Source organism: Chiloscyllium plagiosum, unplaced genomic scaffold (assembly GCF_037043375.1).
Source record: "Chiloscyllium plagiosum isolate Xiang-an unplaced genomic scaffold, Cpla_swu_hap1 HiC_scaffold_10, whole genome shotgun sequence".
Classification (NCBI taxonomy): Eukaryota; Metazoa; Chordata; class Chondrichthyes; order Orectolobiformes; family Hemiscylliidae; genus Chiloscyllium; species Chiloscyllium plagiosum.
In genome coordinates, this window is record NW_028270148.1 from 62394010 (window position 1) to 62408889 (window position 14880).

Below are 14880 nucleotides of genomic sequence, written 5' to 3' on the forward strand. Positions count from 1 at the left end.
GAGACACTGCATAGACTGTTGGTACTTGACAAAGCAAAGAAATGGATGAGATGCATCTAAAGATACTGAAGGCAATGTGTGTGGAACTATAGGCAAAGATACTTGTGCAGGTGTGGGTTCAGATTCTTGTGCAAAGGGTGGGTGCTGATTATTACATAGGTGCGGGTACAGCTACGCATCCAGACACCGGTACAGCTATGCATTCTGGGTACAGATACTGGTACACATGTAGGTACTGTTACTGGAATTAGTGTTATTAATGATATTGGTACATGTGTGGGCACAGATACTAGAATAGGTCTCTGTGAAAATATTAGTATAGGTGTGGGTGCAGAAGCCTGTGTTGGCGCAGTACAGATTCTTGCACAAGTGTGGCTACAGATTCTTGTACAGCAGTGAATACGGATATATGTGGGTACATCAACTGGTGCAGGTTTGGGTGTAGATTATAATAAGGGAGTGAGTACAGATTTTTGTACAAGATTGGGTGCAAATATTGGTTCAGGTGAGGGTACAGATACATGTACAGATGTGGCACTGGCACTAGTATGAGTGTGAGTACAGATTCTTGTATAGGTGTGGATACAGCTACTGTTACAGTTGTGAGTACAGACAGTGCAACAGGTATAGGTATTGGACAGGTGTGGGTATAGATACTGGTACAGTTGTGAGTGCAGGTACTGGTGCAGGATTGGGTAGAGATACTGGAATAGGTGTGGGTACAGATTAATGGTTCAGGTGTACGTAAAGATACTGGGTTGGACATGGGTGCAGATAATGATTCTGGTGTGAATACATATTCTTGTACAGGTGTGGATACAGATACTGGGAGAAAGTGAGGACTGCAGATGCTGCAGATCAGAGTCGAGAGTGTGATGCTGGAAGAGCACAGCCGGTCAGACAGCATCCGAGGAGCAGGAGAATCAACGTTTTGGGCAAAAGCCCTTCATCAGGAATGAGGCTTGTGGGTCAGGGCTTGGATAAATGGGAGGGGGCTGGGGTTTGGGGGAGGTAGCTGGGAAAGCGATAGGTGGATGAAGGCGAGGGAGAAGGTGATGGGCAGATGAGCATATGGTCCATGCTCATCTGCCTCTGTCTGCTTTTTTGTGTTTCTTTTTTCATTTGCTCCTTTAAAAATTTTTTTTCTTTTAAGGCCTTTATGGCATCTTTGGCGTGGTGGAAGCAGGCTTGGTAGCACAGAGCGTGCGGTGGAGGTGGCAGCAACAGCAGCAGCAGAAGACTGCAGGCCAGCAGTGCAGAGGAGAGAGCAAGCTCGGCTGTTCAAGATGGCAGCATTGTCACAATAGGCCTAAGATAGACTCAAGGCCGGCCGCACCTTTGTTTTTCTCTTTCCTTTTTGTCTTTTACTCTTTTCTTCATCTTCCTGATGTTGTGGGGAGTCTGGAACAGTTTCAGCAGTGCAGCAGGGATTCCTGTATTCATAGGCTCAATGAGTGGACTCCTAGAATTGGTGGCATGGCATGGCTGAGTGATGAAGGAGCAGGGACTTGTGGTGGCATTAGGCTCAGAGTGTGGACCTTGCAAAAGTCCTGAAGCCGTATTTGTGACCTCAGCCAATGAAGAGGAACTCTATTTAAGTACTTTGATTTCATTCTTTTGTGCCTCAAAATGGTGCCATATTGTGGCACTTTTCACTGTATCTCCTAAGATATGTGACAATAAATAAATCAATCAGACTCTTGCATAGGTGTGGGCAATGATGCAAATGAAGGTGTGGGCACAGATTCTTGTGTCCAATATGGGTGCAGATTCTTCTACAAATGAGTGCACCTCTACTTGTAACAGGTATGAGTAGCTACTGGAACAGGTAGAGCGCAGGCACTGGTACAGATATGAATGTAGACATAGGTAGTATTCTGGGTACAGACATTGCTAAAGATTTGGCTGCAGATACTAGTACAAGCTTGGGGAAAGATTCTTGTACGTGTGGTATGGAGATGTTACAGGTGTGGGTACAGATTATTTTCCATGTTTGTGTACAGCTACTGATACACATGTAGGTGCAGATACTGGAATTGGTTTTTGTTAAGATGCTGTTAGAGGTGTGGATACAAATAGTGGTACGGGTCCACAAATGTGGGTCCAAATTCTTGTACAGCTGTGAGTACTGATCCATGAAAATAATCATAAACAGGAAAGGGCTGGCTAAGTGTCAAGAGTGGTGCTGGAAAAGCACAGCAGGTCAGGCAGCATCCGAGGAGCAGGAAAATTGATGTTTCGGGATTAGTGAATCTCCATCCAGCAGATAGGGGCCCCCCAACACCTCCATAAATTCAAGCTATAGGTTTTCTTTTTATGAAACCTTTGGTTAAGTGCATGGCTTCCCAAATTTTCCAATTGTCCCATTTTAATACTTGAAAATTAATGTAATACCAACAAAAACAAAACAGCATTTAAAGTAACACAGTAACATTTAATATATGAAGTTCACATATTTATATGATGTATTATGTTGATCTGTATTATGAAAGTGTGTATGTAAACATTTTACATACTCAACAAGCCTGAGATACATGGCCATGTATGTTGACAGTGTGAATTGGAATCCCATTTTACAAGCACAGTGAAAGTGTTCCCCTGATTTGGTTCAAGCCAGAATGCTCACTGTCACCCCTATTTTCTTTATGGTCAGGAGAAACAGCCTCTGTTTATCCATTTCCCTGTTCTACTTTTTATTCTCGAGCATTTCTAATTTTAAAGACTGTAAAGTTGCAAAGCGTGGAGTATGATGCCTTGCTGCAAACTAGGTTAAGGTATGTGAGTATCAAAACCAAAAAGCTCCCCATTGCTCATCGCTTCAGGGTTCCTTATTTCTGCTTGAGATGGCAGTGGAGTAGAAACACAGCACACAGACTCCTGCCTTGAGCTCATCTGCTCCATCCGCTGTTACTTTCTATTCTTTTGCTTTTTTAAAATTCTTACTTTAATCTATTTACCTTTTGTGGACAGCTAGTTTGTGCAGTGCAGAGGAGTCAAGCCATTGCAGGGCGAGTGATCCCAACATGGTGAGACCAGGCAGCCTGAGGCAGCGGTGAGAGAAAGTTTCCAGGAGTTGAGTTCAGCATGGACTGCAGGCGGAACCTGGTGCAGTCTAGTGGCTTTTTATTCCTTTATTTTTCTCATTTATTCCCAAAATCCTAAATACCTAGGCAGCTTTGTATCTGAGATGGTGCCATAAGTGGAGTCTTTGTAAACTTTTCACTGGACTCATGTGAGTATATATGACAATAAACCTAATGCTAAATCATTCCCACCTCTCACTGAGCCTCTCTATCTCAATTTCTAACTACTAACTCATGAGACCACAAATTTTCAGGATACACAATTCTGAACTTTCCCAACCAGTTGCAGCCCTCTAAGGTTAACATTATCAAACAGAATTTGTTGATAAGCTTGTGGGAGTAGCAGGAAATTATTTGATATGAAATTAATTAGGTTTTATCCTTGCTCAGACACTGGATTCAAGTATAATAGTCAATCATTGTTTGCAATTTCTTACAAAAACTTATTTTACATGTAGACAAATTGTAATGAGAAATCTACAGCATTTGGCTCCCAGGCTCTTGCAATTAGTGCTCATATAGGAAATTTCCTATTTTGAGAAAGTGTGAATTGAGATATTAAATTGGTCACTTCCCAGCTTTTGGCAGATGTTAGTTCTTTATCAAATATCAATAGTACACCCCCCAGAGAAATCTAACACAGAAACAGAAATGTGCAAGCATTCAATTCAAGGTAGACCAGCATCTCTGCCGCTACAGTGCTGGGTAAAGAAATCTTCATTCCAAAAACATGGTTTCTTTCAACTGCTTCTGTTTTACTCATATCCACTTACATCATTCTTTACCCATCAAATGTTTTTAATGAATTGAAGACATTTGTGATTGTGGTTACAAGTTACAATTGTTATTATTATAATTTAAATCATTTGGGACTATCAGTTTGTTCTCTGCATATTCATTTATACAGGATTTACATGCACAAGGAGCTTTGTTCCTGGAAAAAAGGTCTGAACTGTCCCCATCAACCACCACCCTCTTCCTCACTCTGAATTATTCCTCTCATTTTCTTCAGGTCAAAGGGGTAGCCAATCAGTACTTGCATGGACCCCGGTAAGCCAGTCTCATTGTGGATGCATGGAACATTCCTTGTGCCAGTCCTGTTTCGGTCCTTATGCAGTTTATAATGATACCATCAGTAATGCTTCCTTCACTCATCCGGAATTGGCAATGCTTATCAATTTCATTTCCAACATCCAGTCCACTCGAACCTGCACCAGTCTCCTCCATTCCTTTCTTTGACATCACTTTCCATTTTTGGAGAATAGGCTGGCCACCAATAGCTACGACAAACCAACTGATTCCCACAGTTACCTTGACTATATATATCCTCACATCTTACTTGCTGTAAAAGACTTCATTCCATTCTCCCACTTCCTCCATCTAATTTGTTTTGATGATGCCAATTTCAATAAGGGGGACTCCGAAATTCCATCTTCTTCCTCAACCAAGGATCTCCCAGCACTGTACTTAAAAGGGACCTCAGCAGGATTGGACCCATCTCCCATACTTGAGCTCTCCCCCTCACTCTTCTCTCCCACCACAACCATTGGGTCCCCTTTGTCCTCACCTACTATCTCACCAGCATCCACATCCAGAGGAACATTAGCCGCCATTTCCGCCACATCCAGCAGGATGCCACCACCGGACACATGTTCTCCTCCCCTCTCTTGTCAGCCTTCTGCAAGAGAAGCTCCCTTTGGGACACTCTGGTCCAACCTTTGTTCATTCCCAACAATGCCCAACCCCTCCCCACAGCCCCTTCCCCTGCAACTACAGAAGATGTAACACCTGCCCAATTACTCCCTCCCTCCTCAAGATCCAATGGTCCAAACACACCTTCCAGGTAAAGCAGCTTTACCTGTACTTCAGTCAATCTAGTCTACCGTATTGTCTGCTCACATGTGGTCTTCTTTATATTGCGGAAACCATGTGCTGACTGCATGACCACTCGCAGAACACTTCTGTTCTGCTTACAAAGCAAACATTGATCTTCCAGTTGAAGAGGTGGCTTCTTCAAAAGACCACCTTGTTCTCTGGCAAACATCTCTGTCTCAGGCTTGCTGCAGTGCTCCAACAAAGCTCATCAGAAGCTGGATGAATAGCACCTCATTTTCCATTTGGGAACTCTACAGCCTTACCTTACCTCCAAAACCCCACACCAGGCTTTGTTATCACATGATCTGCCATTATATACTCCACATTTTTAGTCACTAATAGTCCCATTAGCAGCCATTCATTCTCCTAGGCTGACCATTATTCACACTTTTGTCTATCCAATTCTTCTCTCTCATTGGGTTCTATCTCCACTTATAGTTTACTCCTTACCCCTCCTCCCAGCCTATCTTCTGCATAAAAAATGTGTTCGTAGCTACCATCAGTTCTGAAGGTGGCGGCACTGGACCCAAAATGTTAACTGTGATTTCTCTCCACAGATGCTGCCAGATTTGCTGAGGTTTTCCAGAAATTTCGCTTTTTTTTGCATGCACAAATTTATGTCTTTAAAGAGGAATAATTTTAATTGCCATAGTTTTAATGCTACTGGAAATGCTTCCAATTTAAAATATGAATATACTACTGTATCTACTATTAAAAGTGCTAAATTGTCAGTCTTACCTATCATCTGTGCTTTGCTCATCATGAAGAAGGCGCTCCTTGTTCAGTCCAATTTTTTCCAGTTCATGAGTCAATTTTTCCAAGTCATTACTCATTTGTTGAGTATTTAATTTTTCATTTACAAGCTCCTGCAAATATCACACAAAATTATAAATGATTAAATTTATTCTTTGAGATTTGTAGGAATGAGCACCATTTTCCATAATGCAACACATTTCTACAAAGTATTGTAAACAAACTAAAAAATGGTGACCCCTCATTGAGAAATTCAGATAGCTATTACTAAACCAGCACCTTAAGCTAAAAAATAAGTTACTTTAATATTGGCAAAACTTAAAATGAGCAAAGTGGATTAGCATTAGCACAAAGGATGAGCACATAAAGGAACAATAAAGTAGTAAGCTCATAAATAAGCCTGAATATTTGACTAATTCTAGATGAGAAAATGATTCTTATTTATTGCAAAGGAAACCTCAAGTACAAAAACGTGCAGCGGTAAGTTTTGACGTTACTAACATAAAATGTCAGCACTTCTGACTTGAAGAATCTTTTTCTCCCAAATGTTGTTCACCTGAAATTCTGCCTGAAAAAACAGGCGGTGGTCAAATGGAAAAAATGGACAGAAGAAAGTGGAATCTTGGTTGCTCATAGCCAACCTGATACAATTCATGCAAACATAAAACCATAAGATACAGGAGTGACATGATGGCTCTGGTGGTTAGCATTGCTGCCTCACAGTCCCAGGGACATGGATTCGATTTAGGCAACTGTCTATATGAAGTTTGCACATTCAGTGTCTGTGTGGGTTAGCTCCGGGTGTTCCAGTCCAAAGATGTGTAGGTTAGGTGGATTGGCTATGCTAAATTGCCCATAGTGTCCAGTGATGTGCAGGCTAGGTGGATTAAGACACAGGAAATGCAGGGTTAAAGGGAATGGGTCTGGGTGGGACGCTGTTCGGAGGGTCAGTGTGGACACAATAAGCTGAATGGCCTGCTTTCACATGGTAGGAATTCTATGATTCCAGCAGTAGAATTAGGCCATTCGGCCTATTGCGTCTGCTCTGCAATTTCATCATGTTTGATACATTTCTCAACCCCATTTTCCTGCCTTGTCCTTGCAACTTTTGATGCCTTAGCCATCAAAAACCTATATTCTATGGTAATGAGTTCCACAGATTCACCAGCCCCTGGCTGAAGAAATTCTGCACAAGACAGTTCTAAAGACGTTGTCCCTTCATTCTGAGGTGGTGCTCTTGGGTCCTCACCTCTCCTACTAGTGGAAATATCGTCTCCACATCCAGCCTAACCTGGATTCTGTAATTTTCAATTAGATCCCTCCCTCATCTTTCAGCTCCATTCAGCACAGACTCAGAGTCCTCAACTGCTCCTCACATGACAAGTCCTTCATCCCTGGTATCATTCTTGTAAGCCTCATCTGGACACCCTCCATCCCCAGCACATCTTTCCTTGGATACACCACCCAAAACTGCTCTTAAATTTCCAAATGCAGTCTAACCAGAGCATTACACAGCCTCTTGTCTTCTCACCCTTTTGAAAAGAATACTAATATTACATTTTTGAAACTTTATTGCTGGAACAGCACAGCAGGTCAGGCAGCATCCAGGGAACAGGAGATTCGACGTTTCGGGCACAGGCCCTTCCTCATTCCTGAGGAAGGGCCTGTGCCCGAAACGTCGAATCTCCTGTTCCCTGGATGCTGCCTGACCTGCTGTGCTGTTCCAGCAATAAAGTTTCAACTTTGATCTCCAGCATCTGCAGACCTCACTTTCTCCACTAATATTACATTTGCCTTCCTAATTGTGAAATTAACCTGTATGTTAACCTGAAGAGCATCCTGAACTAGGACTCCCAATTCCCTTTGTGCTTCAAATTTCCGAAGCTTTTATCCATTTAGAAAATAGAAAAGCTTCTCTTCTGCCTACTAAAGTGCATAAGCTCATATTTTCCCACATTGTATTGCATCTGCTACTTCTCTGCTCACTCTTGTAGTCTGCCCAAGTCATTCTGCAGCCTTTCTGCTTCCTCAACACTGACCCCCTCCCATCTTTATGTAAACAACAAAGTTAGCAACAATGTCCCCAGTTTCTTCATCCAGATCGTTAATGTATAATGTAAGTAGTTGCGGTCCCCAACATGGGCCTCTGTGGAACTGCACTAGTCACTGATTGCTGTCCCGAAAAATACTCTTTCATCCTTATCTCTGCCTTGTCAATCAGCCAATCCTCAATTCATGCCAGTACCTTGCCCCTGACACCATGGACCCTTATCTTATTTAAGTCTCCTGTGCAGCTCCTTTCCGGAAATTCAAATAGTCCACTGGCTCTACTTTGTCTAATTTGCTCATTAACTCCTCAAAGAATTCTAACAGATTTGTCACACGTAACCTCCCCTTGGACGAAACTGTTTTGACTCAGCCCTATGTTACCATGTACTTCCAAATACTCTAGGAGAAAGTGAGGACTGCAGATGCTGGAGATCAGAGCTGAAAAATGTGTTACTGGAAAAGCGCAGCAGGTCAGGCAGCATCCAAGGAGCAGGAGAATCGATGTTTCGGGCATAAGCCCTTCTTCAGGATTCCTGAAGAAGGGCTTATGCCCGAAACATTGATTCTCCTGCTCCTTGGATGCTGCCTGACCTGCTGCGCTTTTCCAGCAATACATTTTTCACTTCCAAATACTCTACAAGCTCATCCTTACCAACAATCAGGTGAGACTAACCAGTGTATAGTTTCCTGTCTTCTGCCTCCCTCACTTTTTAAACAGGGGTGTCTCAAACATTTTCCAGTGATTCCTGAAAGATCACCACAATGCCTTTACAGTCTCCTCAGCTATCTCTTCCAGAACCCTAGGGTTAGCCCATCTGGTTCAAGTGATTTATCCAGCTTCAGATCTTTCAGCTTCCCCAGCACCTTCTTCCTTAGTGATAGCAATGACAGTCATCCATGCCTCTTGACACTCTTGGAGTTCTGGTATGCTGCTGGTGTCTTCCACTGTGAACACCGATGCAAAGCACCTATTCAATTCTGCCGCCATTTTTTTCCTCATTTATCAGTAGCCTAATTTCCACACTTACCTTTTAGATATCTAAAAATAGCCTCTTGCAATATCCTGTTAAATGCAGAATATTGTAGATGTTGGAAGTCAGAAATAAAATATAAAATGCTGGAAATACTCAGCAAGTCTGGCAGTATCTGTGGTTAGAAAAAAAAAGTGCTGGTGAATGGCCTGAGTGATTTCATTTAAAATGGAATGCTAGAAAACATCCCAGAAAATGGTTCCAAACATTTTTTATGGAAAGAAAGCAAACTTATCATTTCTGATCTAGCAACCTTTCTTCAGAACTGATTGAAGCTAGGAAAAGGTTGGTATAGATGCTAAAGATGAGGCGAGGGTGAAAGAGTAAATGATAGGTGGAGATGGAGCCCAGAGAGAGAAAAGCAACTGGGCAGACAAAGGTATGGGTTAAGACAAGCTTGGGAGAATGAAGAACAGGTAATGGGGACTGTTAGTGGCTGACAATACATTGTTTGTGGTAGCAGCCCATGTGATGACAAAGCCTGGCATATAGAAATTCTGGTAAACACATGGGTGAAGGTGCTTAAACGCTAAAAGTGTTGAACCTGATGTTGAGCCCAGAAGATTGCAAGGCTTCTACGCAGAAATTGAGGTGGTGTTCTTCCAGCTTGTGCTATGCTGTATGAAGCACTATAGTGAGCCTGAAAGAGAGGTGTTTGGCAGGGAACACGTTAGTATGTTGAAGTGGCAGGCAACTGGAGGATCAGACTCATTTCCGAGGACAGAATAGAGATGTTGTGCAAAGCAATCACCCAGTCAGTGCTTCGTCTCCCCAACGTAGAGGAGACCACATTGCGAGCAGTGAACAAAATAGATCAGATTCAATGAAATGCAGATAAATTGCTGCTTCAGCAGTGAATACTAGTAAAGAGATCTTGCGTTGTATAGAACTCTGGTGAGACCACATTTGGGTTACTGTGTGCTATTTTGGTCTCTTTCCCAAGGATATACCTGCCACAAAGGAAACACAGCAGAAGTTAACCAGATTAATTCTAGGTGTAATGTTAAACGATCGAATGGGAATATCTCTCTGGACATTAATATAATATTAAAGGATTAAACTGCATGGTGTTTGGGTGGGGACGACAATCATGAAAGAATGCGGATGACTATCCAGTGTAATTTACACTTCATTTAGACAGCCATTTGCTATTAATCCCCTGCTATTGTCAAGTTATCATTCAATCTCTTTCATTCAAAGGTATGTTGCACCTGCATTGTCTTGGGAATCACTGCATAACAATTCCCACAATATGGGCATGAGCATTTGCTTTATCTCGGAGGATGATCTCATCCTGCCATTGTACATGGGATAACATGTGACTGAGTGTGACTGGGGGTTGTCTCGGGTGGCATGTCACTGTGGGGGAGTGGCCAGAACATCTGTAAGCATTGCCAACTGACCTGTATAAAGGGGATGTGCTTTCTTTGTTCAGGGCCTCACCTTTGACTCAACCTCGCACGCCTGACAGGGGGTCCAAGAGGTCACCTAGCTTGTAAAAGCTTTCATAAACTTTAAGTGTTTGCAAAGTTGGTGTGAGCGAATTCTCAGGAAAAGAACCTAACACTGGGATGGCAGGACTGTACTATGAGGAAAGATCGAGAGACTGGGTGTGTATTCATTGAAGGCTGAAGAATGAGAGGTAATTTCAGAAATTTACAAAATTCTTAAAGGGTTAGACAGGATGGATGGGGAAAGGGTGTTATCCTCTGGCTGGGGAGATAGAGGTACAGAAAAAGGGAATACAGTCTTAGAATGAGAACAACCTACATGGATTGAAATGAGAAGGTGTTTCTTCAGTAAACGACAGAGTGAATATTTGGAATTCTTTACCCCAGAGGGCTGCTGAAGCTCAGTTAGAATATTCTTAAGATAGAGACAAACAGATTTCTGGACACTAATGGGATATAGGAAATTACAGGGAAAAGGAATTGATCATCCATAATCTAAAGTGACAGAGGGGACTCCAGAGCTGAATGGCCTACTACTACTCTTATGTTCCTAATAGTATTTAGAAAAACTTTACAAGCTCAAGCAATGCATAAAACATAAAACTTTAACAAATAAAAGTTTACATTCTCCTGAAACTTAATATGTACACAATTAAGAAGTGTGCCAAAATGATTAAAATTGACAATTACATCATAAGTGGCTATCATATCTGTAGGTAAACCTAAAATTTATACATATAAGCTTATTAAATTTTCATCGACATCATCCTTGTCATTACACAATGCTAATTTCCAATTGATTCTAAATCTCTGGAAACTGTTTCATCCATTAATTTTTCTGTCTTATTATCTTATCTATAACTTATGCTTTCAATCTGGATCATTACTTCATGACATATTGGACTGGATTTTAATTTCATGGAGGAGACAGGTTTGAAGGTAGGCTTGCCAGCAAATTTGTGTCGGTAAGTGATATGTCAGTTTCCCAAGATGGTCTCACCATCCAGTGATTTGATGGAGGCATAATATCATGGGTCATAGTAGATTGTCAATTAATCTGTTGAGACATGCTAAGATTCATGTTTGGGCAGGTGGGACTTGAACCTGGATCGTTTGGCCCAGGAGGTCGGTAACTATCACTGTTCATAAAGGCTTAAGTCACAGTGGATTCTTTTTAAAATCGACTTGTTCAGACAGGTTATGAAACAATTCTGAAGCAGGTACACCAGACGTAAGGACACTACCATCAAGTCACAAAAGCTCACCTAAAGCCTTCAAGAGGGCACTGGACAGTGTCTTTTTGATTGACAATTGCAGGTATATGGGAAACGGCAGATGAGTGACACTAGATATACGGCTGGTACACACATTACAGCACCATAATAAGTCTGCAATTCTGTGAGATTATTGTAACCAACCTGAAAATGGAGGGTAGGGGTAACACTGGAAATTAATCCCCATCACAGAAGTTAAAGATTTTAAAAAGTACGCAAAATTACCAAGTTACCTGACTTTCAGAGTCAGGTTGCCAGAAAGCATGGATCAGGTTTCTGTACTTAACAAGAATTACTGTTTATTACAATTAAATAGATTCTAGTGACAGGTAAACAATGGCATACAGCTCTACTAATTAAAACATTCATCCCTTTATTAACTGCCCCTCACACAGACATACATACACATACAGGCAGGAAGGAGGACACCAATGTTAACAGGCAGCCAGAAAACCAGGAAAACAGTTGTGGTCTCTGTTCATAGGATCTGATTAGGGGTTCTCAGTCTTCCTGCTACAGATACTTTCACTGGTTTGCAAGAGACACCAGCTGGCTGGTTTGCACTTATATATAAGTCTCTCACTTATTCCTTCGAAGTTATAGCTAACAGCAGCTGCTGAAGCAAACATAAACGGGCTTTCTTCAGATTAAAGCGGCCTTTACTGCGGAAAACAAAGACAGCCCAAGCTGTTCAGCTATTTAAAAGCCAACCACATATTTGTTGGAGGTTCTAAGGCCTTTCTCATTGATAATTAGTCACCAGTCCAGAGACCAGACTAAAGCTCCATTTGCACACAATCCAGCTCATCTGCAAATAACATTTTAAGAACTGCTGGCACTCATTTTCTAGTTTAATCCTTGATTTTCAAAGCTGTTCTTTTCAAATTTCAGTTCACAATTAGAAATACAGAAAATTAAAAAGTCAGTCTTTACAGAGTCATCACCTGAGGCAGCTAACGAGCCATCGAAAGCTTGTTGCAGGGGCGTTTGATACTTTGGAAGCAATGCACAGGTAACAGACTGCTTCAGCAACATATTCAAGTGGTTGCTTAATAAAAATTCAGGGAAGGTGCAATTACTGACCCTGCCAAAACTGTGGAGAAGCAAAAAGGAGCTCCTGCAGCAGAACGTAGTGGTCACTGCATGAACAGAGTAAGTGTGTCATCCCTAGATATGAGATTTAGCTACTGAGTTTGGTGACAAGTCATAATGGAAAAGGAGCAGCAATAACAATAACAAATGTAGTCCTTTGGTGCAATCTGACGTATGACTACCAAAGGCATTCAGTTCAGGCTGGAGAAGTGCCATGACGTTTTTATCCTGTGTTAACTGCAAGAACGCAGTTCAAGTCAGGATAACACTATATGCTTTAGAACAAGTGCTATCACAACTGCTGCCAATAAGGGCACAAGAGGCCACTACGTAGTTTGCCATGAGAACACTTAAAAATGAGGTAACACTGCATTGGCTGAGCGAAAGTTGGAAGTAGGGGAGGAAGTCTATCCAGTACATTCCCTCAAGCTTTTCTTGATTGATGGTAGCCCCCTAAATAAGTATTGACATTAAGGATGAAGATATGGAGTAGCAGAATACTTTGTCTGGAGAGATGAAGGAGGAAGACATGGTTTCAAACAGTGAGCACGCATGCAAAGCTTTCCACAGGGTAAATGAAGGATTAAACCATTGACTAATTTGGGCCAAAGTAATCTAGACATGATTTTCGCCTTCAAGGTTCATCCAGGATGGCAACTGCCATGAAGGTACATATTTCACACAAGGTGCTGCAAAATCTAAGTGATAGCTATGCAAAACTGTCTCTTGTTTCCCCAGACCTAGAACTGACACAGTTTCCTCTACCATCCACTTTTGTGTCACACATAACTTCATTATACCGATATGCCTACAACAGTGAGATCACACAATTCAGGGTGCAACCAACCATTTCATTACACTGATATTTAAATTTAATAAACAAACGGGTGCTCCAGTTTCCTCCCATAATCAAGGTGGTACCTCAGTGTTCAGGGTGACTGATATCGAAGATGCCAGTGAGGGGGAGCACCTTTGACATAATCTCTGCTTGCCCAGCCGTTCAGTAACAGTGTTTGAGGGAAGTAGCAGCTAGAGAAAATCTGGTAGCCCATACATGAATCCTTGCGTCATCAGTGCAACTAATTTGCCGATGCTCCAGAATTCAGCATGCATTCCAGGTTTGACTGTAAGATGCCCCTGCATTCATTTAGCATGACAACCATGACATAGTGGAGCTCATCAGATAAGCAAACTCTACCATTCTTTACACAGCTTTGGGAAACTGACATTCAGGCACATTGTCCTGTTGTTGCTTCAAAAAGATTTGCCTTGACTGTGATCCCTAGGGCTCAACATCTCTGCTCAATTGTGCATGGCTGTGTCTGTAGCAATTGCCGAAAGCTGCCTCCGCCTCCTTCACCATATCATGCTTAAAATGATAAGTGCTGGTCATCATGTGTCCTCCAGTTTAAACTACTGTGACATATCACAGTCTGTGTGGAGTTTGCACATTCTCCCCGTGTCTGCGTGGGTTTCCTCACAGGGCATTGGGAGAAAGCAGGCTTATGGCACGGAGATAAAAGATCAGCAATAATCACATTGAATGGCCTACTCTTGGTCCGATTTCTGTTTACAGTTTCCCTTGCAGTTGACAAACTCACTTTTCTGTGTCATCAGCAAACTTTAAAATTGCATTTTGTATATCAAAGTGCAAACCGCATAAATACAATGAACAGAAGTGGATCCAAAATACCTCTGGGACACAAAACTTCAACATTTCTAAAATCCTTTTTTTCCTCTTATGACAACCAACTCTCTGTCCATACTGAAACATTTCCTCTTGCATCATTTTTATGTTGTCATGGGATGTGGGTGTCACTAGTAATGTCAATGTTTATTATCCATCCCTAATTGCTCTTGAATGGTGTAGCTTGCTAGGCCATTTCATACGGCAGTTAAAAGTCAACCACATTATTTGGGTCTGAATTCATTTGTAGGCCAGCCCAGGTAAGGATGCCAGATTTCCTTGCCTAAATGGATACCAGTGAACCAGATGGGTTTTTAAATGGTAAATAATGATTTCATGGTCATTATGTGGGATAAGCTTTATATCCCAACTGCAGTGATATGCCTAAATTTGTTTAATGAGCATCTTATGATATAAATGATTAAACACATTCTCAAAATCCATGTAAGTTATGTCAACTGCATGTCCTTTGTTCTTCTCTTCTTCAAAACTTCTTACTAAATTTGTTAAACGTCTTGCCTATCTTTTGACAAGTTAATGAGGCTAGTTAGACAGATAATGTATGATTCAAGTTAATGCCAACAA

At 41.7% G+C, this 14880-nt stretch overlaps 1 protein-coding gene across 11 annotated transcripts in view; it reads right to left on the minus strand.

Moving 5' to 3' along the window:
- Positions 1-14880, minus strand: part of ccdc88ab (coiled-coil and HOOK domain protein 88ab) — a 399202-nt gene that overhangs the window by 177598 nt on the left and 206724 nt on the right. For all 11 annotated transcript variants that reach the window (XM_043696005.2, XM_043696000.2, XM_043696008.2 and 8 more), the window contains exon 16: positions 5697-5824. In XM_043696005.2, coding sequence (XP_043551940.1) covers positions 5697-5824 — 128 coding nt within the window. The remainder of the gene's footprint in view (positions 1-5696; positions 5825-14880) is intronic.